The sequence below is a fragment of the Agaricus bisporus genome, assembly GCF_000300575.1.
Source record: "Agaricus bisporus var. bisporus H97 unplaced genomic scaffold AGABI2scaffold_17, whole genome shotgun sequence".
Taxonomy (NCBI): Eukaryota; Fungi; Basidiomycota; class Agaricomycetes; order Agaricales; family Agaricaceae; genus Agaricus; species Agaricus bisporus.
This window is the reverse complement of record NW_006267352.1, coordinates 444928-472349: the sequence shown is the minus strand read 5'-3', so window position 1 is coordinate 472349 and position 27422 is coordinate 444928. Positions and strand designations below refer to the sequence as shown.

Genomic DNA, 27422 nt, shown 5'->3' with positions numbered 1-27422 from the left:
TCCTGCTCCAGATAACCTGGTGTAAGCATCAAATCAATTCTTGCATATGTGGGGAGGTCCGAGATTTTTTCGCGGGTTTGCGGGGTGCATAGTCAATGTCAGTCGAACCATTTCTGCCAAAGCAAGAAAATGATCCTACTACCATTTACAATCCAATATAACTCTGCGAGCATCGGAATGGATGGATATAATTATGGGAGGATAAGCGGTTAAGTTCGTATGCTTGCATCTTGCTCATACTTCAGTAGGGTTCCTCGAATTACTGATTTCTTTTGTCGTAGTGGTTGCCAGTCTGATTTTGTAATGATACGCCGTCAGCAGGTTCATTAATTCAGCTCGCAGTTCAGCGGAGATCCCCGCTTCACGAACAGTTCATCAGTGAGCGCTTGAGCTCCCATCAGGTTCGTGAACAGCACGTTCTGTCATGAGTCACTAGTCATAGTCACTGGCTAGAGTCCATCTTCCCGTTATCCGGCTCTCTTCCTTGACGATGTTGCTCAATAGTGTTTTGGTCCTAGGTCTGTTTACCCCATCATTCGCATCTACACAGTGGCCCTTTGATGCTGGGTTTAAATATGATGGTATGACCAACCTCTGGTATCCAAGAAGGGCTCAACTCCTTAACCACTGTAGGCTTACGAGCCTACAATGACGGACTCTTTACGCCATTGGAGGACCTCTCATTCGTGCACAGCAATTCTTACACAACTCTGAAGCACCCGGCGTTCCCTAAGCACAGCGTTCGAATCAAGAAATCATTCGATTTTTGTGATCCACATGTCAAGCACGTATCTGCAGCTCTTTCGATAACTCGACGCGTTATAATGATATCGTCATATTTAGCTCTTACACGGGATATATTGACATCGAAGCCAGGCATCTCTTTTTCTATTTCTTCGAGAGCAGGAACAATCCTGACACGGACGACGTCATTTTCTGGACGAATGGAGGTTTGTGATTTGTTCGTTATTGTGTGCTTAACTGTACATCATCTAGGACCGGGTTGTTCTTCCTCCCTGGGCTTATTCATGGAGCTCGGTCCATGTCGAGTCAAAGACGAAAACTCAACAGTTGTTCATCCCGAGGCGTGGAACAACAATGCCAACGTCTTTTTTGTCGACCAGCCCATTGGCGTTGGGTTCTCGTATGCAGATTATGGAGAGGTTGTTGTGAGTACAGACGCCACAACATGAAATAACGGCTTCTGAACTTCAAGGGGTAGGGAACAACAGAGGAAGCTGCCAAAGATATTGCCAGTTTTGTAGCAATCTTCTTTGAGCACTTCACGAAGTTCAAAGGCCGCGCATTCCATATGGCTGGAGAATCTTACTGTGTAGGTGTTTTCCTTGTTATTCATGGCATCACTTGAACTGATGGTGAGAGGTAGGGAAGATATGTACCGGTTTTTGCGGCTGAAGTCTACGATCAGAATGCTCGGTTGGTAGACGCCGGCCTGACCCCAATTAACCTTCAGTCTGTGGTGATAGGTAGGATCGGTTTTACATCCTTCGCTAAATCTTATCTGTTTATTTGCTTTTAGGAAATGGAGAGTTTGATTTCGCCGCTACTCTGTTATCCTATTATGATATGCAGTGTACACCTGCTTCAGTTCCTCCTTTTCTCAGTATCTCGTGAGTCAAGTTCTGTCAATACCTTTAATATAATGCTGATCTCAATAGGGAGTGCGTTGCTATGAAACAGATCGTGAGTTGGAAAATGTGAATGCTGTAATCGGCTTTATTGACTCAGGTCGTCAACCCAGCTTCCGAGGTGTGAAAAGCGGATCAAATCTGCTTGCCTGGATAGTTTGGACGCCATCGATTGCGCTGCTGCCATTCAATTTTGCGAGACTCATATCGTTGCTCCCTTTGAAAGCTTAGGTTAGTTACCTCTGATAACGCCTCACTCTGCTCAATGCCTGCAAATTCAGGCTTAAACCCTTACGATGTAACTCGTGAATGCAAGGGAGAACTGAAAGACAGCTTATGCTATCCCATCATCGCGTATTATCCCAAACCTTTTGCGCTCTGAGACCTCTACTTACCTTGTATTTTAGGACAATTTCAAAATATCTCGACCAACCCATTATTCGTGAAAAACTCGGCGTGGATCCTGTCCTAACATCCAACTTCTCTTCTTGCAATGACGGAATCGAAAAACGTTTCATGCAAAACTTGGACATGACCCACCGTACAACTTATCATATCGCAGCTCTCCTCGATCGAGGAATTGAGGCATTGATTTACGTTGGCTCATATGATTGGATTTGTAATTGGATCGAGAACGAACGTTGGACTTTAGCTTTGGAGTGGAGTGGACAAAAAGAATTTGTGAAAGAGGAATTGAGAGAGTGGACGGTTGATGGTAAAAGAGCTGGGTTGGTGAGAGCGAAAAGAGGACTGACGTTTGCGACAGTTGACGCCGCTGGTCATATGGTCTGTCTTCGTTCTTTTTTTGTGCTAGCTGAGTATTGTTCACCCTAAACGCATAGGTTCCGTATGACAAGCCGAAGGAAGCGCTTGCCCTAGTTCAACGTTGGTTATCCAGAGAAAGTATATAGTGAGCAGGTGACTCAGACGCAGTGTACATCATGCGTAGTGATAGGTTCTGCGGACTTCAACCACGGCTTTTGCTGGATGTAGGAAGCGATGGACATGATAAACCCCAGGTATCCACAATGTTTGACAATTGAACGTCTAAGCCCGGTGTACGAAATCCAGAAACATGGTGTTACGTTGCTTCACTTGCCAAACGTGTGGTTTGTTTGAGCTTAAGCACAGAATCCTTGTCAAATGTTCGAACATCATGTATAAGGAGGTTGCACATGCGATAATGACTGCAAAAACATGAGTATGAAAAGGCCCTCGCCGCAGACATGGTACTCACAATCGTGCTTAAGTTTGCTGTGTGTAGCACATTCATCGGTGACATCAAACTACTTCATCTCCGGTGCGTGGATTTTTTGGTTCAGGTGAATTGATTTCGACAGGAAGACCAAAAGACATTCGCAACTTGCGGTAAGAGTTTATGTCCTCGAAGGCTGATGGGAGAAGTTGGGACAGCTGCTGCCGGACTTGATAACATAGACTTGTGAGAGACACCTTCGTCCAAGGGTTTTCTTCCCAATGTGATCTGGTTCTCACAGGATCAATTCGAGTAGAGAATGCTGCCCCGGTGCGGGTGCTAGGGACCCTATGGGAAAATTTTCTGATGTCAATGTACTCAGCTCTCCGGTGGTCAGTATCTAGAGTTTCTTGCTCTTCTTCGGCAATGGAGTCTGAGCCCCCTTTTTCGGCTATAGCACCTAAACGCCCTTTGTCGGCATTGACATCTGAACGCTCTTCTTGGGCAATAGCGCCTAAACGCTCTTCTTCGGCAGGGGCATCTGAATCCTCGTCTTCGGCATGGCCTTCCGAGCGTCGAGTCTCGGAAACATTTTGGATATTTGTTGGCGAGGTCGTGATATCAGCACTTTCGATTCGAACAATTGCGGCAGCATTCATTATATCAAGGTCAGTGGATCGCCCTATTTCTATGAGGTGTTTTGTACAATTCAGGAATTGGAACTTGAGGTCTATGTAAATTTCTTCCGCGTCAGCGTACCGCCTGGAGAGAATGATACGGCGTCACCTAAGTCCAACTCTCCGATATCCTTGAAACCTTGAAGTGGGCATTGGAGGGATTTACCAAATTCGAAATCGGATTCATCGCCGCGTACAATGAATTCGGTTGAATTTTTGACTCGAATATAGAGTTCAACGCGATGACGAAACAACATGCGAGCGAGTTTTGCGTTGCTTCGAGTAAGATATTGCAAGATGAGGGCGTTGAGGAAATCAATTCTGATTCTGTTGGCGTGCTCTAACTGAAGCGGCGCATTATTCAAGCGACGAGGAAGAAGATGCGATACAAGTCTGTATTCATTATCGAGGAAGCTCTTTTCAACATCTGATAGATTTTCGTGGGAAAACATTTCCCAATCCCCGGCTGTCGCAAATAGCGGCTGTAGGTGTTGTAGACAACTAGAAACGATCTCATTTGCGTCTGGTTCGTAGATGAGATGATCAAGAGCTGAAGAAAGGCCTAGTCCAAAATAGTATAAGCGAGCGCCAACCACGCGCCGTTGATCTTGCCGTATGTCCCGTGATTTTGCGGAGATGAAATCATGCTGCTTCCAAAGGAAGTCCGTGAAGGGTAGAGGCAGGCTTTTCAGCCATATCCCAGGCCTACCAACAGCTCCGACCCAATCCCGACGCGACAAGTCCAAAAACAGTTTGAGAATATAAGGCAACAAATTTCCGGCACTCTGTATAAGCCAAGAAGTGGGAGACTTGTACGGGCATTGGGGCACAGTCAGAGTTACGGGGATGAATGCTCCAACCAGAGGCTGGACGAAGGGAAGCAGGTTCATTAGATAGAGTAGCGCCCCTGCAAATCCAGCCGCCACAAGTGCTGGTATGGTGGTCGTATCATGAACGTTCCATAGAAAGTATACGAGGCCACAGGTAAAGAGTCCGATGGATAGCTGCACAAGAAGAAGTAAAACCTCGGGCGCATGAAGTACACCCCAGCCAACCACCCCTTCATAACGTAGTTGGCGCATCGCAAGTGATTTATGGGGTGGAACGGATTTCTCAGTCAGATCGGAGCCTCGAGAGAAGGCAGAGATCCACTGAAGGCAGAAGGTGCCCATCGCGACGGCAATAAGACTGAGTATCATGCTCAGAAACCATAGCTGGTTCACCACAATAGCATGATGATTCGGCACGAATGACTTTGGCAGAGTGGCCTTTCCCTGAACACTCGTGTCATTGAGCAACCGAACGACCTCAATAAGCAGGTCGGACATAGTGTCTTGTTTGTCCTCTTGAAGAGATTTGTACGAGTCGACTGTGAATGTTGCGACGATTGCCAGGAATAAGCCCGCCTAAGACAGGTATCAGAGGGTGCTATACTAGTAATTTCCAGCTTGAATTTACCCACCACCACCATTAAAAAGTTTATCTCTTCCTTTAGCTGCCTACAGACTTTCTCATCATGCCTCTCGACAACTTCATTGCACATTTCCAATGGGTACTTTGAAGACTTGATGGAATACTTGTAAGGTTCATCACAGACCCAGCCTTCTGGAGGCTGATCAATGCGCAGTATTCAGAATATACCTATCCGCGTCATCCAAACCTACCTCGACTGAAGCTGATGGATAATAAAAGCTACCTTCCTACGGGGCGTTCACAACTCACGAGAAGAATGATGGCCATGGATGAAACGCACCTCGCGTTCATTCGATGCGAACCGAGCATGGTGCGGTGTACTGCCGCGTCGTGGCGTCCTGCTAAACTGTGATCATCATCAACAATGGTTGATCATCGAGTGAGGCAGCGGAAGTGACATACCAGTGTGTCGCTCATCTGTAAGTTGGTAGAAAACCTGAAGAGCAAGCTACGGCTTTCTTACGAACATCGGTCTTTATTTGAAGCAACAGATCAGAGGCCAAGCGTCAAGGGAAGCGCTCGTGAGGGCTTGTTCCACGATGAGCAGGAACATCAAGCATTACTCAGTAATGCTTGTATCAGCTAAATTTATAAAGTGTCAATTTTTGTGCGTCGCTCAGGTCTATGCAAGGGCCTTCGTAGGAGAGACGACTTGAAGGAGATCGGAAGGAGATGATGGAAAAACTCGAGGAAGCCGCGAGGCCAGATATTCCGGGACAAACAGCAATGCGACGATGTCACGAGAACGCATTTCTCTTGCCAAGTTATTCTTTATGCATCACAAGTCCGGCTGCTTCGGTTGATGATGTGGGGAAACTGAACGAGTGAGCCTGATTGACGCTTGTGATAGTCGTTACTGCTGGTCATGTCTCGTTCCTTTTTTATACTGTGAGTCTGAGTAGTACCCATGGTTCTCAGATAGTAGGTTCTCCATGCTGATTCGAAAACGCACGCGCTATAGCTTATCGTTAATCGACGAATGAAGGAATCTGATAGTGTAGGGAATAGACTTCAGGGTTTATCATTTCGCGGGATTCGGGAGTAGGCGGGACGTGCGCATGAATGCGTGAACGTTTGAAGAATTACTCCTTGAGTCAAACCCACAAGACGATGGATGTGAGCTGTGGAAAAACCCGGCGAGTCTAGATTCATCACGTGTCCTCACTGTAAGGAACTTAGGAATTCCGAAGCGAGCACAGAAAACCGTGACGGTATAGAATTACGTATGAAAGTAACATACTACTTAATAGAGACGCAACCCATGATTTGGTTGTGGGCTCATTGCAGAGATTCGTGATGAGCCGGATACTTAGTACCCGGGCAACCAATTTAAAGGTTACAAGTGAAGGGCCATGCGCTGTAGACGGTCCAGGCTCTACTACCCCAGGCAGCAGTGAGTGGGACTGTCTATGTTTTCGCTCTACTTCGGCCAATTGAAACTACACCGTACTCGATCCTCGCATGGAGTTACACCTCGTAGAAGTTCCGGAAATTGGATTGTTCCAGACTCAGACGCTGCCTTTGTGTTTTGTTTTAGACGTCATAATATTATCTGACACTCGATACCCCGATTCTCCTTGAGCTTATCAATGAATAACAACTAAAAGGGAATGTTGTAGGGGATAGCAAAACTGATTCGAACACCATCGCATATTTTTGGACAGGCAGAGCGCTGGTAGAGCTATCTTTGACGTGATGGAATGCTTAGGAAGAAGAATTGCACGGCAGGGTATATGCGCAGGAAATGTGGAATAGTGTGGGGATAGGGAGGAATAGGTGTAACTGGGGCAGAGTAAGCACAGTTACGTCTCCTAGCCTGAGGGGACTCATCACCGCCTTATCACGCATCATCTGTCTGCACCTCATATAAGGAGTTGAAACGGGCTTGGAAAGGCACCGCAGCTTGACTAATTGGTGGTGGGCCCAGCGTCGTCAAGCTCAGAGGATTCAAACTTGAGAGTGAAAACATCGAGACCGTTCCGAAGAAACGACCGAACTACACGAAAAAAGAGATGATGGGAGATGGTGGTAGATGATGCTTCGATTGCTCATTGTGATGGAAAACCCGGAGTGGATATGTTCAGAACGCTGGGTGGTTACGAACTCCGTGGGCTTGGTATTGCAAGGAGGTTCTCGAGAGGTTCGCAACGTCTGAACTTCAAAGAAACTTCAAAGTTTCCGTGGCAGAGTGTTTCAAACGCCCTTTGACGCGTCACTGAGGGGAAAGAACTTAGGTCCATTTGGGCAATACTGTCGTGCACCAGTGGCTGAATTTTACGTGATTGAATGATTCCAAGAATATAGGGAACAAGTGGAAGAGTATGTTAGGTAGTAGTTTCGAAGAGGGACTAAACGGCCATACCGAGCCATATATGAGGCGATATACGCCAGCATAAGAGATCTGGGAGGATGCTGTGGCCAAAGGAAACTTGTGAGATGAAGTACGTAAGTACTAAGCATATTGATCATGATCATGACAGGTGCGGATCAAATACTTGTTGTGTCATCAGCCACAGGTGTTGTCTCCTTCCAGACCCGAGACAAACGCTGATATGTATGGAATCGTCCCCCGAGTGCAGTTATCCCTTTCGTCCTCTCAGGAAATTGCTTCGTCGACAGTTGAATCAAGATCTGAATAGACGTAATCCTCGACAGTCGAACGGTTACCTTCGCGTGTTTCAACTGAATGGATTATGCTGTTCCGATTATATCAGTAAGTCCATATGTTTGTTGATAACAGCGCTTCCGCTGAGTTATCGAAAGTTATCCACTCCTTGGCAGTATAGATCCGTATTGCTCGTCTGAATCAAAGATGGCTGTCGTACGTGATATACAAGTCCCAGGTAAAGCCACATTCTGACGATGAGTATATTCTTGGCACTGCAGGACAATTCCAGTGAGTTCGAATGCATGAAAATATCTCGGTGCCGAATGCACCAACCTGCTCGCTCGCGCACGGAACAGCAGCATATAGACGATATATCTCATAAAAAATGCAGACAGAACCTACGAGTCAGTACGCTGATAATGTCCAATGGAAGTCAACTTGAATGGTCTACGGTAGGAGCCCGGTTGCGACTTATACGAAAGTACATGCCATGCCAATCAATCACCGAAGTGATTAAGTGGCCCAGAGGATGTTACCACCTCACCCTGCAGAAACCGAGTGCGGGGTACGGTATGTGGCGCTGTACTTGATGTCTCATCTCATTCTCCCCGGGCAGTACGATGTTGGCCCATTAGGATACACGAACTTTGTTTCCGCAAACCACTCCAAAGCCCAATAGCTATAAAAGCATGCCAGGCAAGAGGTAAGAAACATCAGTCTGCTGTTCAGTCATGGTTGGCTTCATCTCCTTCGTCACTCTTGCTATTGCTTTAGCTGCTCCCGTTACCGCATTCCCAGCTCATGTTTCTTTGGCTGGTTTGTCGAGGGAGGAGTTGGACATGGCCATGAGTGGCTTTGGCCCGTATTCAACTCCGCCGCCTCCCCCTGGCCCACTCGAATTTGGTGGTACTAAACTCGTCAACGACGCCGAGCATCCTTTCATGGACCCAAAGGATACTGACATCCGTGGACCATGCCCCGCTTTGAATACACTCGCCAACCATGGTGTATGTATTTTTCGAGCCAATCTGAGTCAAAAATCTAATTTGACCGTCATTCACAGTACATCAACCGTAATGGTATTGACACTCCGTCAAACATCGTCCGTGCCGCCATGGAAGGTCTGTCTTTTTCGGCCTTTTCTTTCTTATTTAATAGCTGAGTTTGTGCAGGCTTCAACATGCACAACAACTTGGCCAAGTTCACCTGCTATTCCGCCTTCGTTGTGAATGGCAACATGGTCACCGACTTGCTCAGCATCGGCGAGAAGTCTGCGAAGACCGGTCCCGACCCACCTCAACCAGCTATTGTAGGTGGGTTGAACACCCACAATGTTTTCGAAGGTGATAGCAGTATGACTCGAGGTCAGTTTCATTTATGGCGACAACCGTCTAGAGCAACACACTCACTCTGTCTCCAGCTGATTTCTATGATAATGGCGATGTGGAAAGCTTCAATGAGATACTGTTTTAAGGCGTATGTCGTCTCATATGTTTTGACGTTCTCCCAGCTGATCACTTCGCAGTTCATTGAATACAGCTACAGATTCGGTGGCGGAAGGTACAACCTCACGGCCGCTGGCGAGTACCGCCTCAAACGTACTCTCGATGGGATCCAGAACAATCCCACTTTCACCATCGCTTCTCCTCGACTTTTCTCTGCTTACTCCGAATCCGTCAACCCCCTCAATCTGTGGGTAGATGGACGTCAGGACGATGGTCAGCTCAGACTCGACCATGCCCGTAGCTTCTTCGAAGCGGCCCGTTTCCCCGACGACTTCCATAGGGCAGCGCGTCCCACGACCGCTGACAATGAGGAGGTCGTCCTTGCTGCTCATCCCATTGAGCCGGGAGGCAACATCAACGGAGTCAACACTTACACTGTTGACCCTAACTCACCAAGGTTGCCCGACAAATGCTCGATCTACGAACACCACGTGAACTACACCTTGCGTACGCTCTACCCCAACCCAACTGGTAACTTGTTGGACGCTATCAGAGCCAACGTCCACTACTTCTACACCTCTGTCCAAGAGAGGGGTTGCACAGAGATTTATCCTTACGGTAGAGTTGAGGATGGCGAAAACAATGCTTACTACGCGAGCCCTGATTTCCCTGTAGTCGATCTCCCTGACTACGGCACTTTCCCTTACCCCCCAGTTGATCTCCCTGAATACTGTGATACCCCCGCACCCGCAGCCGTCGAGGCAGCACCCGAGACAGCTGCTGAGGCGGCTCCCGAGTCAGCTGTTGAGACGGCTCCCGAAGCTCTCGCAACATAGATATAGTGGCTAAGGGCTAATTTTTGTATATTATTCGAACTGTTTATGAGTCCAATTGTTGATTGTTATGTGATTGTTATTAGTATCATGTTGCCTAGAAACCGAATTAAACATCCTAGAATTGCGATGGCTCAAGTCACGGTGATGATCCTGAGAGAATGCGTGGAGTTCGAATCGGTGAGACATGACTCAACGACAGATAAGTTATAACCGTTGCTTCAAGGTTCTTCCTTTGCCACTGTACAGGTCCAGTCTAGGGACAGATATTATTCTGATGGATTGTGGTGGAACTAATTCCATAACAAGGTCTCTAAGCCCTTGTATTTTTTGGCGATGCCAGCGGCCGCTAGTTATATCAGGTTGTATCTCACGATCATAAAAAGTGCTCCACTGTTAGATGACCGGTTAGATGACCGATTGATCTCGCTCTGGCCTTCCTCCTAATCAATATCTCAAAAGGTTCAAAAATAAAAACAAGCGAACTATCATTGTGACGGCTCGAGCGCGCCAACGTCATGGGTGACCTTCGTTGGCGTTATATACCTACGAGCCATGCTGTCAGATACTAGCCGTTGTCCCATTCAATCATGAGGTTACTTCCTTACTAGTGCGTGCTGATGACGACGCTCCCAACTCACAGCATTGTTAAACATCTTGTGATCTATTTGCTCCAATGATGGCGTCCAAGGTAAACTTGGAAGGAAGGAGTCTTAAGGGAGACGGTGGATCTCTTTGCCGCGATAGAATCACTGTTTATGATTCCTCCTATAGGTCCCTTCCACCTCCGACACAATTTCGGAATAATCTGTTGACCATGCTCGTGCATCTGTCGCGTTCTATTTTATTTCCTTTGCCCACAATATTTTTTCTATCTCAATAATCATCCAAATATCCACTATAACCTCAAGAATATTATCGGACGGTGCAACTGGTTGGTTACGAGTACGATATGACAGTTTACCTGAAGTGGGACGAAATCGCCAGTGTCTTCGATGATATGTCGATAATAGAGAACTTGGAAATCTCAGGGCCCTCAAGCCAAAGGGAGTTTCGGATCCCTAGAATTTCACCAAAGCATGGGTCGGTTATGAAAAAGAATATGGTTTTGCTATTAGACTATAATGCAGAAAGCTGGCCTTCATCACATGATGAGCATGAACCTCCAGTCGAGTTTTGTGAAGGAGCCTAAAACGGAGCGCATCAGTTGGGGCGGTGAATACGCAACACAACGAAGGCTCACCTCAGCAACGGACTTTGCGAAACCATCCGGGATCAGTGCAGAGGAAGTTACGGTAGTGTTGAATGAGCTCAAGATCTCGCGATTGTGTCAATTCCTCATTTGACCGGTTGCTAGCAATCGTCAAAGCTCGCGCCGCCTTCCTGCCGTCATAGTAGACTGTGGTTATCCGGCACCAACCTCTCGGAGTCCGTTGACGAACAATTACATCAAAGGCGTCGTGGTCCAGGTCACCTTCTTCGGGTTCAGACATGTTATACATTTTTGCCCATTGGATAAGATGGTCCTCCGGCAGTGGGTACGCAAAGACCAGTAGGGGAACGAAGGGATTACGGCCTCGTAGTGGGGGAGCTTCCGGAATTCTGAAATTCTGGTCAGAAATGGCGATGTCCCTGGTATAAGGGGCCGTCTAAGTTTGAGAGGTGGAAGAGACTGACATCGGGAAGCAGGTGGGAAAATGTGTATGTCGAACAACTGATACCTTCATTACCTTGTGTAATTCGTCAACCCTACTTACGCCGGCCGAATAAGTCGTGCGGCACGATGCCGTGTTACGTGTACTGTGGGCAAGTCACAACGAGCCATAGTCACCTGACCAAATTGTGACAAAAGCGTTACATTTGGCCATTTATTTTTTTTTTTTTTTTTTTTTTTTGGTGGAGCCTTTCTTGAGACCTTTGACAGCTGACGACCAGCCTCTACTATGCCCGCATAGTATGGGTCAGCTTCTCGGGTCGGCTAGAGATCGTTTTGGGTAACGGATGTACGAGATTTCCACCCCTGGGAAAATGCTTTAAGCACTTCCCGTAGGGATATTTGCGTGTGGGACTCCATTTCTAAAGAAAAGTCTACCCACTAAAAACCCAGGTATATTTTCTGGCGGGTTGTTGAAATTATATTCGTTTTCTAGGATACCTTCCCATGTATCTGAGGCTGTTTTCTTATCGAGAGCTTTTTTACTGAAACGTTTCGTGTCTGTTAGTATTATATCCATGCGAATTTTGTGATTCATTTTAAGTTCCAGTTGTTTCAGTGCTCTCCTCATTGCGGGCTCTTGGTGGCTGGGGGTGTCACCATTGATTACTTTTTCGCATCTCAGTTTCCATATTAGGTGTGCGCACTCTGTGATTAGGATATGGTAGAGTCGCGTTTTACCTTCGTCCGGTTTGTTGTTTCGGTTTTTTATAATCACCGAGTTTATGCCCATTATCTCACCTATTTTTGGGGCTTGCCACGTTCCCCCTTTTGCCGTCCAGATTTTCCCTGCGGCTTCCCATATTGCTTTGCGTTCTGGTGTTGAGCATTCAGTCAGAATATGTTCCATTGAGTCTTCTACTTGGCATTCTCGGCAGGTCTCTCTGCTTGAGAGCTCTTCGTCCGTACAGTGGGCCCATTTTTTCCCCAGGTAGTATGTCGCTTTGATTATTTTGTATATGAACTCTCTATGTTTCTTGTTTATTCTTTTAGCTTTCTTCAGTGCTGTCCAGATTTTTCCAGCAGGGGTCGTTTGTTTGTACTTTCTTTTTAGCTCTAACGTTATTTTCGCAATGTTTAGTTTCGATGTTTTCGATTCTTTTGGTTTTTCGTTCTCTCGTATGAGGCTGTGTATTTCGGCTTGCGAGAGGCCTGCTAGTCGCGCACCAATTGGGCTGTACGCCTCGGGGGTTAGAGGGTCTTCGAGTGTTTCTTCGTGATTACTTGAGGCTATTGCCATCTCGGCTAGCTCTTTCGCTTCTGCTATGTATCCTTGCTCGACGCCTTTGTCTACCCATGAGAATACGGTCCGGCCTTTCCTGTTCCTGAGCCTGGTTATGATTTTCTTTATTAGTATCTTGTTCGGGGCGCCTAGCCATCCTTTGTCTTCCCAGGATTTAAATTTTTCTGTCAGGGCTTCGAAGATTTGTTTTGAGGACGTATGGATGTTTATATTTTCGTAGTTATTGGTGTATTCAAGTGTTCTTTTTAGTGTTAGGAGGGTGATCGACGTGGTGTCTGGGGTTTTACTGGACTTGAGGGCCGTGTTTCTTTCCTTTTTACTTAGGTACATTTGGCCATTTAAATTTTGCGGGTTGCCAGCTTAATACGGCTCGCAAATGGAGAAATTCGACAAAAACAATCCCGCCAAGTTTTTTAACCTGGTCAATTCCACAAGGTGGCGCGGCTGGATTTTTTAATCTGGACGAATTTCTGACCGTATTAACATTTTGAGACGAGATCAGAGAGGATCTCGCCCCTTTGGCCGTTCTGATTAACGAGGTAATTGAATTATTGCCACTCCAATGATGCTTATCGTGGTCATGTGAGATAATAGCCGGTTCGTCTCGGGTGCAGCGTCCAAAAAAATGGCACCCTCCCCCCGCCCTCCCCTAGCTAAAAGAGGTGATAACATTGTCAACGACACTACAGGCGCCTTTAAATGAAGCTAGGGTGGGTATAGGGTGGGTAGCGAAAAGATTAACTGCTCTCGACGAGATGGAGAGAGAGAGTATAAGACAAAAGTAAGACTTCTGGCACGGGATACGTAGATCCCCCCACATAGAGTCATGTGCTGCTAGCCTATCTGTTAAGTGCTCGAGATCAGTCTACGCGTAAATCTCGAGCGATAAACTATCACTTCGAGTTATTTCGGTCAAAGGCTGTGATGTGGCAGCGCCTTGACGGATGGAGAACCCAACATGTCAAATATGCATCCAAGATGACACACTGAGAGTCGAGTGTATATATAACAACTCGAAAGTCTAGCGCGTAGCGCTGAAGAAACATGCCGAGTCAAAATTGACGTCGCATGAAGTCAAATGTGAAATCACATTGAGAAGATGTGCACGCCAGCTCATACCGAATGTCAAATGCATCGAACGAGTGCATTGAGAGTACCCCATACGACGATGGGTAGAGAAGAGTCAAATGTAAAATTACATTGAGAAAAATGAGGCTGACGTGCAACACGGCTAGGCTATCAGCTTAGAGAATAGATCACTTTTCGCTTTCATTGGCTTCCTGTAGAGTTCCTTTAAATGCGGTCCATATCACATCAGGTGACTTTTGGACTTAGACCACTGCTGCGCGACTCTGGCTTGAAACTGAAATAAGCAAGACAAAATCACGCCACGCATATCAATATTCAGTGTACATTGACTACGTTACAACTTGCCCGCGGCCTCTATCCCGATGTCACTCTTATCCCCACTTCATATTTTCAATGCTCATTCCTTCCGTTCACTTTCACTGGCAGGGACACCACCGCTACTGAGCAAAAGTTCAGAATTCCGGCACCTCCCCCACTGCGAGGTGACGAACCCTTCGTTCCTTTTTTGCTCCGTTTGCGTATCCACTACCAGATGATCGTCTCGCCCATTGGGCCAAATGCATAACATTCCTGAAGGCGACGAAAATGACTTTTACCAGGATGCTTTCGACGATATCACCAGTGGGCAAACTCACTAAAATTTGGATTAACTTCTTCCCCATCAAAGATAACATTCGAATCTATATATAATGTAATTGGGTTCCCACGTCCATAGGGATGAACAAGGGATGAAAAGCATGGAATTTCGACCTGATTTCGACCCAGAAATGGTATGGTCATGATCAATACTCAGTACTCAGTGCGCATGGGTTAAACCCGTATACGTAATCCCATCTTGTCGGTTTCCCGGGCCGAGCGAAGCACAGTATCGGTCGTACTGTCGTGCGAACAGATAAACGATATAGATTATCGATGTAGACCCAGCTTTTCGCTGCGTCCACTCTAGGTTCACTTATGCCCTCTCATCAAGACTTCATCCTCCCTGGCATTCGTGCTGATCCTACGAACGCAAGGTTACAGGCTCTGATTGTACTTGCTACGTTTGCATACAGCCGGCAGTGGAACCGTCGCCGCCTGGAAAGCCACTGGTATGGCTTGTGGAATCAAATCCTTTCCGATCTCATATTTGATTTCGCACCGAATCTGTTCCTTGTGCCACAGCACACTATCTATGTCAGTAAAAATCAAACCCCTGGTCCCGATCTTTCCCTCAGAACAGTTGCTGAAGGTGCTGCCAACGAGAGGATCCCCGATTTTGTGGTGTTAGTTGCTGTTCCCAGGCTTCGGAACGGCGGAAGTGTGCAGAATCCCATCTTTCCCTCTTCCTACAGCTCTTGGAAAACTATGCAACTCATGGCTTGCTTTCCAGCAATGATTGTACAACTGAAGCGTTCTCCTCCGCGATCTCTTCTCAAAGATGATGATTTTCTCGACTTTTTAGAGTCATATATCGATGCGGCTGCTTATGAAGCAGATGACTCGGCTGCTCTAGCCTTTGGCGACGAGAAGAACCAAGGCTTGAAGAAAATCGTGTTAATTGCTGTGTCAGGCGAGTGGTGGAAGTTCAAAATCGGTAGTCGGGAACATTATGAGGATAAAATATCTTTGTTTCCCGGGCTGGAGGACGAGGAAGAGGAAGAGAAAAAGAAAAAGAGGGGGAGAGCGAAACAAAAAGGGAAAGGAAAACTTCTCCCGAAAGTAACTACTATCGAACGACATGAAGATCACGGACCTCTAATGGTGAAACCGAAATCAGATGTAAATCAAGCTAAGCCTAAGCCTGGCCAATGGTCCAAATTCATTCTCTTCGGAACGCCAGCTTCTAATCAACAGCTCTATCTCATTCACGAGCTCCTTAAGAATATTCAACGTGATCTGATTGATGAAATTGGGAGGCAAGCCGACAATATTTCAGTGGTACGGACTCTCGCATACCACTCTCCTGCCTCTGACATTGTCGGCTTCACAGGAATCATCCGATGAAGATGAGCTAGCGAGCTATGAAATAGCCTCTGAAAGCGAACAAGATGAGTGAAATCGCACCAGGAATGAGGTCTAGGCAATAGTTTGTGTATTATGGAAACATGATTGTATTTTGCTAATCCAATGAGAGGCTGGTCTTTGGCAGAAATATTTGCGAGCATTCTGACGAGACATAACTTTAGGATAAGGCAAACGACTTCAGTGTTCCCTGAGGACTAGAATCAGTTTGCCGAAAGTTGAAACAGGTCTATTGGACGATGATTTAGCGTTTTTCCCTAGTTGATTGTAAGAATATTCAATAAAGACAGTTAGCGAGAATAACGACAGAGCTCACCTCATGATCAGTGGCTCGTTGATGGTAAGCTTACGGGTGACGCGGTGACGAGCGAATGACCGCCGATCATCGATCAGCGATCGTTACTACGTATGCAATCACGTGGCATGTTCGAAACCGAACCAAGCATGCGCTACGAACGTATTATTTCAGTTCAAAACTGTTCGTTAACTTTGACCTCTGTTACTATGTCAGTCTATTTCATCTAGCTTCGAATTTACATTGCTCATTCCTTCTCTTTACTTTCAGGAGCACCACTATATCCGACCAAGTGTTCAAAATTCCAACACCTCCCCCACTGCGAAGCCGTGATCCCTTCGTACCCCTACGACTCTTTGCATACCCACTGCCGAAGGATCGTCTCGCCCACTGGGCCAAAATACACAACATACCTGAAACCGATGAAAGTGATTTGCACCAGGATGCCTTTGATGATATCAGCCGTCAACGGCCTCCGAGAGGTTGGTGTCGTATAACATCAGTCTACTACGATGGCAGGAAGGTGGCACGAGCTTTGGTGATCGCTAGCAACCGGTCCAAAGAGGAAATGGCCCAATCACAGGACGTTGACCTCATTCAACACTACCGAAATTTGCTCCACACTGATCCTGGATGGTTTCGCCAATTCTGCTGCTGAGGTGAAGTCTTGTTTCGTGATGTATTCGCTTTCTATACTTAGGTGTTCCGTTTCAGTCCTCATCCACATCAGACTTTTCTGTTTAAATACGATACTCCAATCATCCAGAAATGAGTTTCTATCATCGTTCTTTCTCTTGTATTACCTGAAACTTCCCTGTATTCCTGCCTCAATATTTATAAAAAATCCGGGCCACCCATTGACAATAAACTGTTCTTTTTTCCCGTCTCGAGTAGTATCTGGTGAGGGATAGCCGGCGACTCTGACAAGTCTTCTCATAAAAGTTACTTTTGGTTGAGAAGCAGAGTGAACAAGTTTCCATTCATCGTCCTCGTCTTCATCTTCTGTCTCTTTCTCCGTTGTTGTAGCTCCTCACTAGCGAACGTATGGTACCAGCATCTCACATGGCAGAGTGAGCATACCTCTCAACGAGATGTTTGACCATATTTGCCAAACGTGCGAAGCTTGCATGTATTTATAACTTGCCACCTCTATATTTCCCAATGTCAGTCCATCCCACCTTCAAGATTTCCATGCTCACTCCTTCAATTCATTTACAGGAACACTTCCGCTCCCGACCCAGAGTTCAAAATCCCAGCACCTCCCCCACTGCGAGGCGGCGAGCCCTACGTTCCTGTACTGCTCTTTGCGTATCCACTACCAGATGATTGTCTCGAACGATGGGCCAAAATACATAACATCCCTGAAGGCGACGAAAATGATTTGTGCCAGGATGCCTTTGACGATATCAGGCGTCAACGGCCTCCGAGAGGTTGGTGTCGCGTAGCTCAAGTCTACTATGACGACAGGAGGGTGGCCCCGGCTTTGGTGATTGCTACCAACCGGTCTAAGGAGGAAATGGCGCAATCACAGGACCTTGACCTCATTCAATACTACCGTAAATTGCTCCACTCTGATCCTGGATGGTTTCCGAGATTCTACTGCTGAGGTGAGTCTTTTATTTTATTGTGTGTTCACTGCCCCTACTCATATGCTCCATTTCAGTCTCCCTTAACATCAAGCCTTTTTAAATGTAATATTGTCGTTATTCATGAATGAAAATTCTTTCTTTCGTCGATCCTCCTGTAGTATTGCTATCGCCCTATAGCCTCTCGCATTGCCTGTCTAACCATGAAAAGGGGCGCGCCGCAGAGGCCGTCGTGCCCTCCCTGCATTCCTATCCCCACATAGTACTCCTAAAATTTACGGCCAGGGTCACCCATTGGCAGGGGTAGGAGGCTGAGAGTATGTAGCTGATTTGGCGTAGGTTCAGACTCAGCCTGCACTTACATTTCTATCTACAGCATACACAACTCGTCGTCTTTCTATGCGATAGTCCCAATTGCCGCTGCTCCGCCACTTTTCGCTGAGATATGCGGTTCGCAGCTCGTGTTTCTTGAAAGAGCGAGAGCCATAAACCAAGTGAGAGTTCAGTTATACTACAGATAGGATGACGGGAAGCATTTCTGACAGGAAGTCTTTCATCGAACTTCCTCTTGTAATACCACTGTCAAGCCTTATGGCCTCTTCACTGTACGGCGTTGCTTCTCATCCTGACTCTTCATCCTGACTGGTTATGAGAAGGAGCTAGCCACGGAGGCCCTGATACCATCCCTCAGGCATTCCTCTCCCACTTGATATTCATAAAAGAGGCTGGCCACCCATAGACAGTCTGCTATTCTTTTTCCCGTGGATAGCCGACTCTGACAAGTCTTCCCATAAAAAAATTTTCTTGAGTTGACTCGAAGCAGAACGAACGAGTTTCCATTCATCGTCCTCGTCTTCACCTATCCGTCTCTTTCTCCGTTTTTGTACTAGCTCCCCACTAGCGAACGTATGGTACTAGCAGCATCTCACAGAGTGAGCTAACACCTCTTAACGAGGTGTTTGACCCTAACTGGAGCTAACTGGGCGCGTCAGCGCGATCAAAAGTTTACGTCATGGCACGACCATATCCTTTCTCGGCCTTCTAAGATCTAGTACCCATTGGCCTCAGTTTGGCCTCCCACTCACATTCTGTATGGTAAAAATTTCCAAATGGAGTGGCCCCCAGAAACCAATTGTTCGGAGAGCGTGTATGACAAAAGTAGACCCACGTTCACAGCGATGAAAAGTAGTATGAAGCAGTAGTCTTCTCAACCAAAGATACTATCGCTTGGCGTTAAATAACATCAGATAAGTGGATTTCAAGAGTACGAGATTATCATGGAATCATGATTACTCTACTAGATCTTCTGTAATTTTCATTTGGAAGTCGGCCGTAAAAAGGATCTAACCTACTCCTTCAACTAACTACTGCATAGACTTCGTTTCTGAAATGGACTGTGTGTCATTCAACTCATGTTGTTCGCTTCACGAAGTGATTTCATAGCTTGCTAACTCATCTTCGGACGATACCTATGAAGCCGACGATGTCAGAGATAACCTGAGGAAAGTCGTATGTGTGAGAGCTCGTACCACTGGACTCTGAAAATTGTCGGCGTGTTCATCAACTTCACCAATTAGGCCGTGTTGAATCTCCTTAAGCAACTCATGAATGAAATAGAGTCGCTGATTAGAGGCTGGTGTTCCGAAAAGGATGTTTTTGGACCATGTGCCAGGACGAGGCTCAGTTTTCTTGACGTCTGAGCTCAGTTGTGCCATGTGCCGAGGTCCGAGATCTTCATGTCGTTGGATGGTGTACAGTTTCGGGATGTATTTACCTTTCCCCTTTTTGCTCGCTCTCGCCTTCTTTGTCTCATCCTTATCATCTTCCTCGTTCTCCATACTCAACTTAGAGTCCAAATTCATCTGAACTTCATAATTTTCCCGGAGACCGATTTTGAACCTCCACCACTCGCCTGAAACAGCAACTAACACAATTTTCTTCAACGCGCGGTTCTGCTTATTGTGAAATGCTAGAGCAGCCGAATCATCTGCTTCGGTAGTAGCCGCACTGATGTATGATTGTAAAATGTCCCTGAAATCACCATCTTGGAGAAGGGATCGCGGAGGAGAACGCTTTAGTTGTACAATCATTGCTGGAAAGCAAGCCAAGAGTTTCATAGTTTTCCAAGAGTCGTAGGAAGAGGGGAAGATGTGATCCGTCGCACTTCCGACGTTCCGGAGTCTGGGAACAGCAGCCAACGCCACAAAATCGGGGATCCTCTCGCTAGCAGCACCTTCAGCGACCGTTCCGAAAGAAAGATCGGGATCATTAGGTTCTTGTTCAGTTAAGTAGATAGTGTGTTGTGGCACAAGGAATAGGTTCGGTGCCAAATCAAATATGAGATCGGAGAGGATTTGATTCCACAAGCCATACCAATGGCTTTCCAGGCGGCGACGGTTCCACTGTCGGCTGTATGCAAACGTAGCAAGCACAATTAGAGCTTTTAGTCTTGCGTTCGTAGGGTCAGCACGAATGCCAGGAAGTATGAAGTCTTGATGAGAGGGCATAGGTGGACGTAGACTGGGTGCAGCCAAGGTACTGACTGGCCTTATATCGATAATCCATTCATCGTTCATCTGTTCCCACGACAGTGGCTCGGTCTCAGGCTGTGAGCCGGGTTAAGTCAGGCACAAACCTTGGCTTCTGCTCGGCTTTAGTCTGGAAGCAACCACCGCTTGTTGCTTGGGCTTTAGCCCAGCCCTGGCCTAGCCTGAGATTTTCAAAAACCAAAGCCGCCTTAAGCCGAGGGCCAGAGCCGCATAGAACCTTTCAAGAAGTAACAGATGAATGTGCTAAACCCCAACAGGGCCGCCTGATGTAAGGGCAATCATTCGAAGCCCACTTTGAAAGTCCATTTCACGATCATCCAGGTCAAATCCAGGTTTCGTCTTATACGTCCGAAGAACATACTCCATCAAGCTATATAGTCGGATTCAATCTAAATGGTAAGATATCTGATATCTGATCATCATCATCAGATTCTGATGTGCTTTGTAGAATTCCTTCCTCGCCAAAGAGATCTTCTTATACGGTACTGGCACTGTTTAAACCAGATTTAAACACCATGCGGCATGCCGATTACCTCCGTACTTGATTCTTAGTTTGTTTGCTACATAGCTAGCTATTCTCAAGTGTTGTGGCGACCCGTTTTCTAGCCAAACCACCTGGCTTCAAGCTGCAAATCATCTAAAATCCACTGCTGATTACCGGTGCCTGCGGGCTATGCGTTCAAGGTAAAGAAAATTATGGGTTTCCAGGTAACCCGACCATGCATGGCAGAGCATGGCAGTGGGAATCCTTGTATCTTGGAGTAAGTAGCTTAAGTATCGGAATCTCGGATGATCTGTAGACCCAATAGAACTATACTTACCAATACTATTCGCGTGTACACGATCACGTGATATGTTCGTATACCTGCAGAAGAATCAAGCACAAGCATCGGTTCAACCACATCATAGCTTGCCACCTAAAACTTCCCGATGTCAGTCCATCCCGCCTTCAAGCTTTCGTTGCTCACTCCTTCAATTTACTTGCAGGAACACTTCCGCTTCCGACTCGGCGTTCGAAATCCCAGCACCTCCCCCATTGCGAGGCGGCAAGCCCTTCGTTCCTCTACTGCTCTTTGCGTATCCACTACCAGATGATTGTCTCGAACGATGGGCCAAAATACATAACATCCCTGAAGGCGACGAAAATGATTTGTGCCAGGATGCCTTTGACGATATCAGGCGTCAACGGCCTCCGAGAGGTTGGTGCCGCGTAGCTCAAGTCTACTATGACGATTGGAAGGTGGCGCGAGCTTTGGTGATTGCTACCAACCGGTCCGACAAGGAAATGGCACAATCACAGGACCTCGACCTCATTCAATACTACCGTAAATTGCTCCACTCTGAGCCCGGATGGTTTCGCAAATTCTTCTGCTGATCAGGAAGTGAGTCTTTTGTTTTGTTGTGTGTTCACTGCCCCTACTTATTTGCTCCATTTCAGTCCTCCTTCACGTTCAGGCCTTTTTAAATTTAATCCTTTCGTTATTCATGAATAAAAAGAATTTCATCCGATCTAAGTCTCATGTATTATCATTGTTGCCCATGAGCTCTCACGTTGCCTTCTCATCCTATTCAACCACGAGAAGGTGCCTACCGCAGAGGTGCCCTCCCTGCATTTCTGCCCCCCTTGATATTCAGAAAATTTGCGGGTGATCCAATGGCAGCGGTACGAGACTATGAGTATGTAGCTGAATTGGCGCAGGTTCATGGCCCAATGTTGAAAGCTAGCCGCCTGCACTTACACTCCATCCACAGCATACACACCTCGCCGTCTTTCCAGGTATGCGATAGTCCCGATTGTTGCTGCTCCGCTACTTTTTCGCTGAGATGTGCGGTTCACGGCTTGTGTATTTTGAAAGAGGGAGCGCCATAGACCAAGTGAGAGTTTAGACGCAATTCAGATATGATGGCGACATGCATTTCTGACAGGAGACATGGGGTCACCTGGCAAAGTAACGCACTGTGCCGGTCGATTCTGGTAGTTTGACAATGTCCATCAGTCCATGCCACACCATGGTTGATGACGCGGATAAACAAATGCGAAAAACTGCGCATTGATCAACCTCCGGGGTAATGGTTGTGCGATTAAATTTACAAGTCAAGTAATTGAGTTGGACGAGTATCCAAAAGTCGACCATTACTCCCACAACGAGTGTCATTGTCTGATCAGGTGATAAGTGCTTCTGAGAGCTCCTGATTCAAGACCAGCCTCTCAGACCGAGTATGGCCCGATGCAATTCCGGCGTTTGAAGGAGATCCAGGCCAATGCAGCACCACGGGATGCCACTGCGTCACCATTGTGTCCAAACTTTGCTATGTTCAAAATATTCGACTGTGATCGGATTCTGGCCACGTGGAAAACGTGGTCGAGTCGATCATCAGAATACCTGTCAAATCGTTCGGAATCAATTGTCGGATCTGATGGCCGAATTGTTAAATCTTCACCTCTTCCACTACATGCTACTGGTGAATGTACGTTAGAGCACTTCAAAAAAGGGTATTTCAAACGAAAGTTTACTGGTATATGTCAGTATATGTCATTTGCCGACTGCTCGCGTTAATCAGTCTAAGTCGCGCTCTTTACTCTTCCTCTTGAGCCTCACCCGGATGGTATTTTTTTTCACGAGGTGGTCACCAGGACATCAGCGATTTCAACACGCCCGCGTGGCGGGGTACTATTATTGTATTCCACAGCTTCACGTGTCGAGGTTCCATAGACCCGTCAACGGATAAATCGCCATTGAACGCTCCAATTTTTTACGCGCACTACCGTGTTTTTACCGAAGGTTGTGTATAAAAGCCATGAAATCTACAATGTAAAGACCATTGTAAACCTTTCAAGGCTAACACTCGAGTACAATGGTCTCTATGAAGTCTTTCCTCACTCTCGCCTCAGCGGCTCTCACCGCTATGGCCATGCCACATTTCGCCAACAACACCGAATCTCACCTACTCGTCCCTCGCCAGACTATCAATACTCCTTCCACTGGTTTTGTTGACGGCCACTTCTACTCCTTGTGGATGCAATCCAGCACCGGTGCCACAATGAATGTTCAGGGCAACTCGTACAGTTTGAACTGGCAAACGTCTAGCCAAAACGTTGTCGGCGGAATTGGCTGGAACCCAGGAAGTAGCAGGTTCGTGATCATGTTCATATGAATCTTCACACTGATGGATCTGACGGTTATCGAATCTAGAGTGATCAACTACAGTGGTAACTTCAACTGTGCCGCAAATTGCTACCTGTCCATCTACGGGTGGACTGAAAACCCACTCATCGAGTACTACATCGTCGAATCCTACGGTACCTTTAACCCTGGTAGCCAAGCTCAACTCTTGGGTTCTGTCAACTCTGACGGTGGAACCTACAACATCTACCACACCGTCCGTGTGAACCAACCTTCGATCCACGGAACTGCGACGTTCGACCAGTTCTGGTCCGTCCGCACGTCCCACCGCATTGGTGGCTCTGTCAACGTCGGCAACCACTTCAATGCATGGGCTAGCCACGGTCTTAGGTTGGGTTCGCACAACTACCAGATCGTTGCTTCGGAGGGTTTCCAGAGCAGCGGTTCTTCTTCTATCACCGTCAATTAAAAAGAATGTAGTTTGTATTGGAACTACTTGTGTACCATTTTGTAAATATCGGAATCGCGGATCGAAATTGAATGTCAAAGTTTTTAGTGCGGTGAACTGTCATATCTATTTGTGGAGAGTTATGATTCTCGAAGACTATTGAATTTCCTCCCTCCGTACACGTGGTGTTTATTTCGATGCTTAATTTTGATTCAGATTAAAGGATAATTGCCAAGACTTCGAATAATTATCCGCGCATGCACTCGTGACGAATTCGAAATTAGGTCCATGAAATCAAAAGGGTTTTTCCGAGGAGGATAATGTATGGAACTGAACATCAAACCTTCGCGCTTTACCTGCATAATCTCAAAGCAACGTAGACCTACACGCACATATGACAAGAAGATTGAGGTGAGTAGAATTGCGTCCTTTATCTCCAGTGTCGAGCAATTTCCCAAAATGTATATTGCACGCATAGGAGCATGGGGCAAGTTCAGATCTCCAGCCTGGTGGCATGCTTATTTGAGTCCCTGGGAGTCGAGAGGGGTCGCGATACCCATGTTCCTAGCGACGTATAACTCCCCTTAAAGTAGGAGTAACTTCTGGCGTACTTGCTCTCAGCAGGTGGATATTAGTGCAAAGATCAAAGAAAAGCATCTGCCTGTGCGCGAGAACGACATTGCTAGGCTATGAGTGGGTGTAAGCGGCATGATATGCACCAGATAAATCCGGGTTGTGAGGACCACAAGATGGGCGTTCGTAAATAGTTATGCCAACTATGAGGTCGTCGGTGCGTATGTGTAGTATATGCAAAGAAGTCCCGTCAGCCGCGATGTATACCAGATGCCATGTGAGACGATACGGAATAAAAACTGTATGCATGCCCGGTGGGGCCTGTTGCGATTTCTATCCTCACGTCACGGCTATGAGCCTAGGGAACCCGGAGCACCTGAACGACCCTTTCCCTAAAAATACAGTCAATTCCTACCATTGGGGTCTCTGCGGCGTGGAACAATGGCTGCTGAAATATAGTCCGAGAGGTTGTTGTTGATGATTTATCGCGTGACGCTTCCCAGAGAATGAAAATCTGTGTGAGGCGTTGTACCGGAGGGGGGGAGGGGACAATAGAGTGACTTGTGACCCTGAGGCCAAAGACCTCCGTCGCTAGTTCCACGCTCAACATAAAATCCTCTAACTTCACCTCTGAAAGTTTTTTTAAGAAAAACCATTGCATTCGAGAGGCACACGCGAACAAAGCAGTCCAGCGATAACAAACGATAGCACTAGACTCGACGTATAAATCATCTGATTCCTCCAAGAAACCGCTTTTAATAACCTATCATCTGCAAGGAAAGAAAGAAAAAGAGAATACACAACTTGTGTGAGACGTAGAATTCTTATCACAGCCCCGGAAATGAACCGTACCTTATCGTTTAACCCAACCTTTACAAGCATTGAGAGTAATAAGCTGCGCAACAACGTCAGAAAAAAATTAATCCAGAATTGAGCGGAAAACATACGATTGATTACTTGGCAAGTGTAAGGCGATTGGCAAGCAGTTGGGCCAGACCATCCTTGACCACCGCATTGACCCCAGTGTGGGGAGGTTGAGCCACCACCACCACCGGGCTGAGTGGTAATGGGTCCTGGGTTGCTGGTTGTGCTTGGCGGGGGTGTAGAACCTCCTCCGTGGGAGACGGAGAGGGAGGAGGAACCGCCACTCTGGTAACCCTCCGAAGCAACGATCTGGTAGTTGTGCGAACCTAAGGTGAGACCGTGACTCGCCCATGCATTGAAGTGGTTGGCGATGGTGACGGTACCACCGACGCGGTGGGACGTGCGGACGGACCAGAACTGGTCGAACGTAGCAGTTCCGTGGATCGAAGGTTGGTTCACGCGGACGGTGTGGTAGATGTTGTATGTTCCACCGTCAGAGTTCACGGTACCCAAGAGTTGAGCTGCGCTACCAGGGTTATAGGTACCGTAAGATTCGACGACGTAATACTCGATGAGTGGGTTTTCGGTCCATCCATAGATCGACAAGTAGCAGTTCGCAGCGCAATTGAAGCTACCACTGTAAGAGATCGCTCTAAATTTGTCAAGACCGTCAGATCCATTAGTGCCAATATTCATATGAGCATGACCACGAACTGAGAACTTCCGGGGTTCCAGCCAATGCCACCAACGACGTTTTGACTAGACGATTGCCAATTCATACTGTATGAGCCACTCTGGATGTCCATCGTGGCACCGGTATTGGATTGCATCCACAATGAGTAGAAGTAGCCGTTAACATTACCCGTAGAGCTGGTAGTGATGAGCTGGCGAGGGAGAAGTAAATGAGACTCGGTGTTGTTGGCGAAATGCGGCATCGCCATAGCAGCCACAGCCGCTGAAGCAGCAAGGAGAAGAGGCTTGAAGGAAATCATGGCGCTGTAGTGTTTGCCTTGAAAGACTCACAACGATCTGCAACGACCTTTCATTGCTTTTATACAGGCCCCGGTAAAAACACGGTAGTGAGCGTCAAGATTTTTGCTTGCTTGCCCAGACCTTTCTTTGTCGGTAATAGTGACTGAGACTAGGTCCTTCGACACGTGGAGTGCCATGTGTCCCATTCAAATTAGATCGCCATACGAGCGTTGAGTTCCGAGTCCGATGCGCCTAAGTTCGGATCTATTTCGTATAATTAATCTTTTCACTATAATGTTGGGTATTTCCTGTATTTTCCCGCTATGCCTCTCGCAAGAGGCAAACTCCTGTCCACGTGAGAATATTATCCGAGAGGAAGGGAGAACCAGGAACGACCGTTTATCTGACGTTGTTCGCGAATCAAAAGAGTATCGCGTGGCATTTCCGGAAGCGTAAGGTATGGAGCGACGAATGGATTTAGAAGCAGGAGGTGATTACGAGTCCTTGACTGAGACTGATTCGTTCTCTAGCACCAAGATCATGCTCATGACATGGATTAAGCAAGTAATCATTGCCAAGAAACTCTTCGGGAGCCACGCATTTAACTTTCACCGATAACCGTGCGTTATCTGGCAAAGGAGAAAGGGGAAGAGGCGGGGTCATCGTCGGAGCCGTCAGCATCAAAACTTCACAACGTGATCATGTTGAAGAGTGTTCGTACCTGAAATCGAGCGCATGGCATTATTTGGTCGTATTTAATGCATCGCAGAATTCTTCCCAGACCCAGCCATGACATATTCAATTGTATTCCCTATGTTCATCGCTCAATGCTCAGCAATTGAAAATCAATCAGAAACCAGGTTATATTCGGGTATAGTGATAATCCAGGGTGTGATTCCGGATAAAATCGCGGGTGAATGGGCTATCCCCGATGCGACCATCGCTCTGCTTCAAGGAGAGGACTGTTTAAATCAAGCCCAGCCATACTGTAAGTCGCTATCCATTTAAATCACGTTGCCATCGAGTCGAGATACCCATCAGGGTCATCGTAGACATTAGAGAAGCTCAGATAACTTTGCGGGG

General features: G+C 46.9%; 11 protein-coding genes across 11 annotated transcripts; 7 read left to right on the top strand and 4 right to left on the bottom strand.

Annotated features, from left to right (window-relative positions):
- Positions 1-454: 454 nt before the first annotated feature.
- On the top strand, positions 455-2744 carry AGABI2DRAFT_139843 (hypothetical protein). The gene is made up of 12 exons (XM_006457458.1): positions 455-581; positions 634-784; positions 844-950; positions 997-1169; positions 1223-1333; positions 1388-1496; positions 1541-1631; positions 1680-1704; positions 1763-1880; positions 1931-2003; positions 2057-2435; positions 2492-2744. The coding sequence occupies exons 1-12, from the start codon at positions 491-493 to the stop codon at positions 2558-2560; spliced, it is 1497 nt and encodes a 498-aa protein (XP_006457521.1). The 5' UTR covers positions 455-490; the 3' UTR covers positions 2561-2744.
- A 186-nt stretch (positions 2745-2930) lies between these two features.
- On the bottom strand, positions 2931-5523 carry AGABI2DRAFT_181699 (hypothetical protein; the record flags this gene model as incomplete). Its single annotated transcript, XM_006457457.1, has 6 exons — positions 5397-5523; positions 5275-5340; positions 5186-5221; positions 5029-5133; positions 3604-4927; positions 2931-3532 (listed from the first exon to the last, which is right to left on the bottom strand). The coding sequence occupies exons 1-6, from the start codon at positions 5409-5411 to the stop codon at positions 2931-2933; spliced, it is 2148 nt and encodes a 715-aa protein (XP_006457520.1). The 5' UTR covers positions 5412-5523.
- A 2810-nt stretch (positions 5524-8333) lies between these two features.
- AGABI2DRAFT_139842 (hypothetical protein) lies at positions 8334-9883 on the top strand (the record flags this gene model as incomplete). The annotated part of the gene is made up of 5 exons (XM_006457456.1): positions 8334-8609; positions 8666-8723; positions 8775-8966; positions 9077-9078; positions 9128-9883. 5 exons carry the CDS (start codon positions 8334-8336, stop codon positions 9881-9883), a joined length of 1284 nt encoding a protein of 427 aa, XP_006457519.1.
- A 957-nt stretch (positions 9884-10840) lies between these two features.
- Positions 10841-13167, bottom strand: AGABI2DRAFT_147040 (hypothetical protein; the record flags this gene model as incomplete). The annotated part of the gene is made up of 5 exons (XM_006457455.1): positions 10841-10999; positions 11137-11482; positions 11638-11711; positions 11977-12095; positions 12336-13167. 5 exons carry the CDS (start codon positions 13165-13167, stop codon positions 10841-10843), a joined length of 1530 nt encoding a protein of 509 aa, XP_006457518.1.
- Positions 13168-14880: 1713 nt separating this feature from the next.
- On the top strand, positions 14881-15961 carry AGABI2DRAFT_147039 (hypothetical protein; the record flags this gene model as incomplete). Its single annotated transcript, XM_006457454.1, has 2 exons — positions 14881-15843; positions 15896-15961. The coding sequence occupies 2 exons, from the start codon at positions 14881-14883 to the stop codon at positions 15959-15961; spliced, it is 1029 nt and encodes a 342-aa protein (XP_006457517.1).
- A 408-nt stretch (positions 15962-16369) lies between these two features.
- AGABI2DRAFT_196184 (hypothetical protein) lies at positions 16370-17112 on the top strand (the record flags this gene model as incomplete). Its single annotated transcript, XM_006457453.1, has 3 exons — positions 16370-16433; positions 16493-16881; positions 16937-17112. Coding segments are annotated over 2 exons (452 nt in total), but the record flags the coding sequence as incomplete, so codon positions are not given.
- A 329-nt stretch (positions 17113-17441) lies between these two features.
- Positions 17442-17828, top strand: AGABI2DRAFT_139840 (hypothetical protein; the record flags this gene model as incomplete). The annotated part of the gene is made up of 1 exon (XM_006457452.1): positions 17442-17828. A coding segment is annotated over one exon (387 nt), but the record flags the coding sequence as incomplete, so codon positions are not given.
- Positions 17829-19232: 1404 nt separating this feature from the next.
- Positions 19233-20315, bottom strand: AGABI2DRAFT_147038 (hypothetical protein; the record flags this gene model as incomplete). Its single annotated transcript, XM_006457451.1, has 2 exons — positions 19233-19277; positions 19338-20315. The coding sequence occupies 2 exons, from the start codon at positions 20313-20315 to the stop codon at positions 19233-19235; spliced, it is 1023 nt and encodes a 340-aa protein (XP_006457514.1).
- A 935-nt stretch (positions 20316-21250) lies between these two features.
- AGABI2DRAFT_139839 (hypothetical protein) lies at positions 21251-21882 on the top strand. Its single transcript, XM_006457450.1, has 3 exons — positions 21251-21289; positions 21345-21739; positions 21796-21882. Coding segments are annotated over exons 1-2 (390 nt in total). The 5' UTR covers positions 21251-21287; the 3' UTR covers positions 21733-21739; positions 21796-21882.
- A 1306-nt stretch (positions 21883-23188) lies between these two features.
- AGABI2DRAFT_196181 (hypothetical protein) lies at positions 23189-24108 on the top strand. The gene is made up of 2 exons (XM_006457449.1): positions 23189-23491; positions 23552-24108. Exons 1-2 carry the CDS (start codon positions 23214-23216, stop codon positions 23949-23951), a joined length of 678 nt encoding a protein of 225 aa, XP_006457512.1. The 5' UTR covers positions 23189-23213; the 3' UTR covers positions 23952-24108.
- A 1037-nt stretch (positions 24109-25145) lies between these two features.
- Positions 25146-26359, bottom strand: AGABI2DRAFT_79647 (hypothetical protein; the record flags this gene model as incomplete). Its single annotated transcript, XM_006457448.1, has 2 exons — positions 25146-26019; positions 26082-26359. 2 exons carry the CDS (start codon positions 26357-26359, stop codon positions 25146-25148), a joined length of 1152 nt encoding a protein of 383 aa, XP_006457511.1.
- Positions 26360-27422: the final 1063 nt, after the last annotated feature.

What these genes read in the sequence shown, in the direction of transcription:
- AGABI2DRAFT_139843 (XM_006457458.1), top strand. Translation starts at nt 491, where the DNA reads ATGTTGCTCAATAGTGTTTTGGTCCTAGGTCTGTTTACCCCATCATTC. An exon ending in CAGATTATGGAGAGGTTGTT is followed by an intron (nt 1,170 to 1,222) that starts GTGAGTACAGAC and finishes TTCAAGGGGTAG; the next exon opens with GGAACAACAGAGGAAGCTGC. An exon ending in TGCTCCCTTTGAAAGCTTAG is followed by an intron (nt 1,881 to 1,930) that starts GTTAGTTACCTC and finishes CTGCAAATTCAG; the next exon opens with GCTTAAACCCTTACGATGTA.
- AGABI2DRAFT_196181 (XM_006457449.1), top strand. Translation starts at nt 23,214, where the DNA reads ATGGTCTCTATGAAGTCTTTCCTCACTCTCGCCTCAGCGGCTCTCACC. An exon ending in TGGAACCCAGGAAGTAGCAG is followed by an intron (nt 23,492 to 23,551) that starts GTTCGTGATCAT and finishes TATCGAATCTAG; the next exon opens with AGTGATCAACTACAGTGGTA.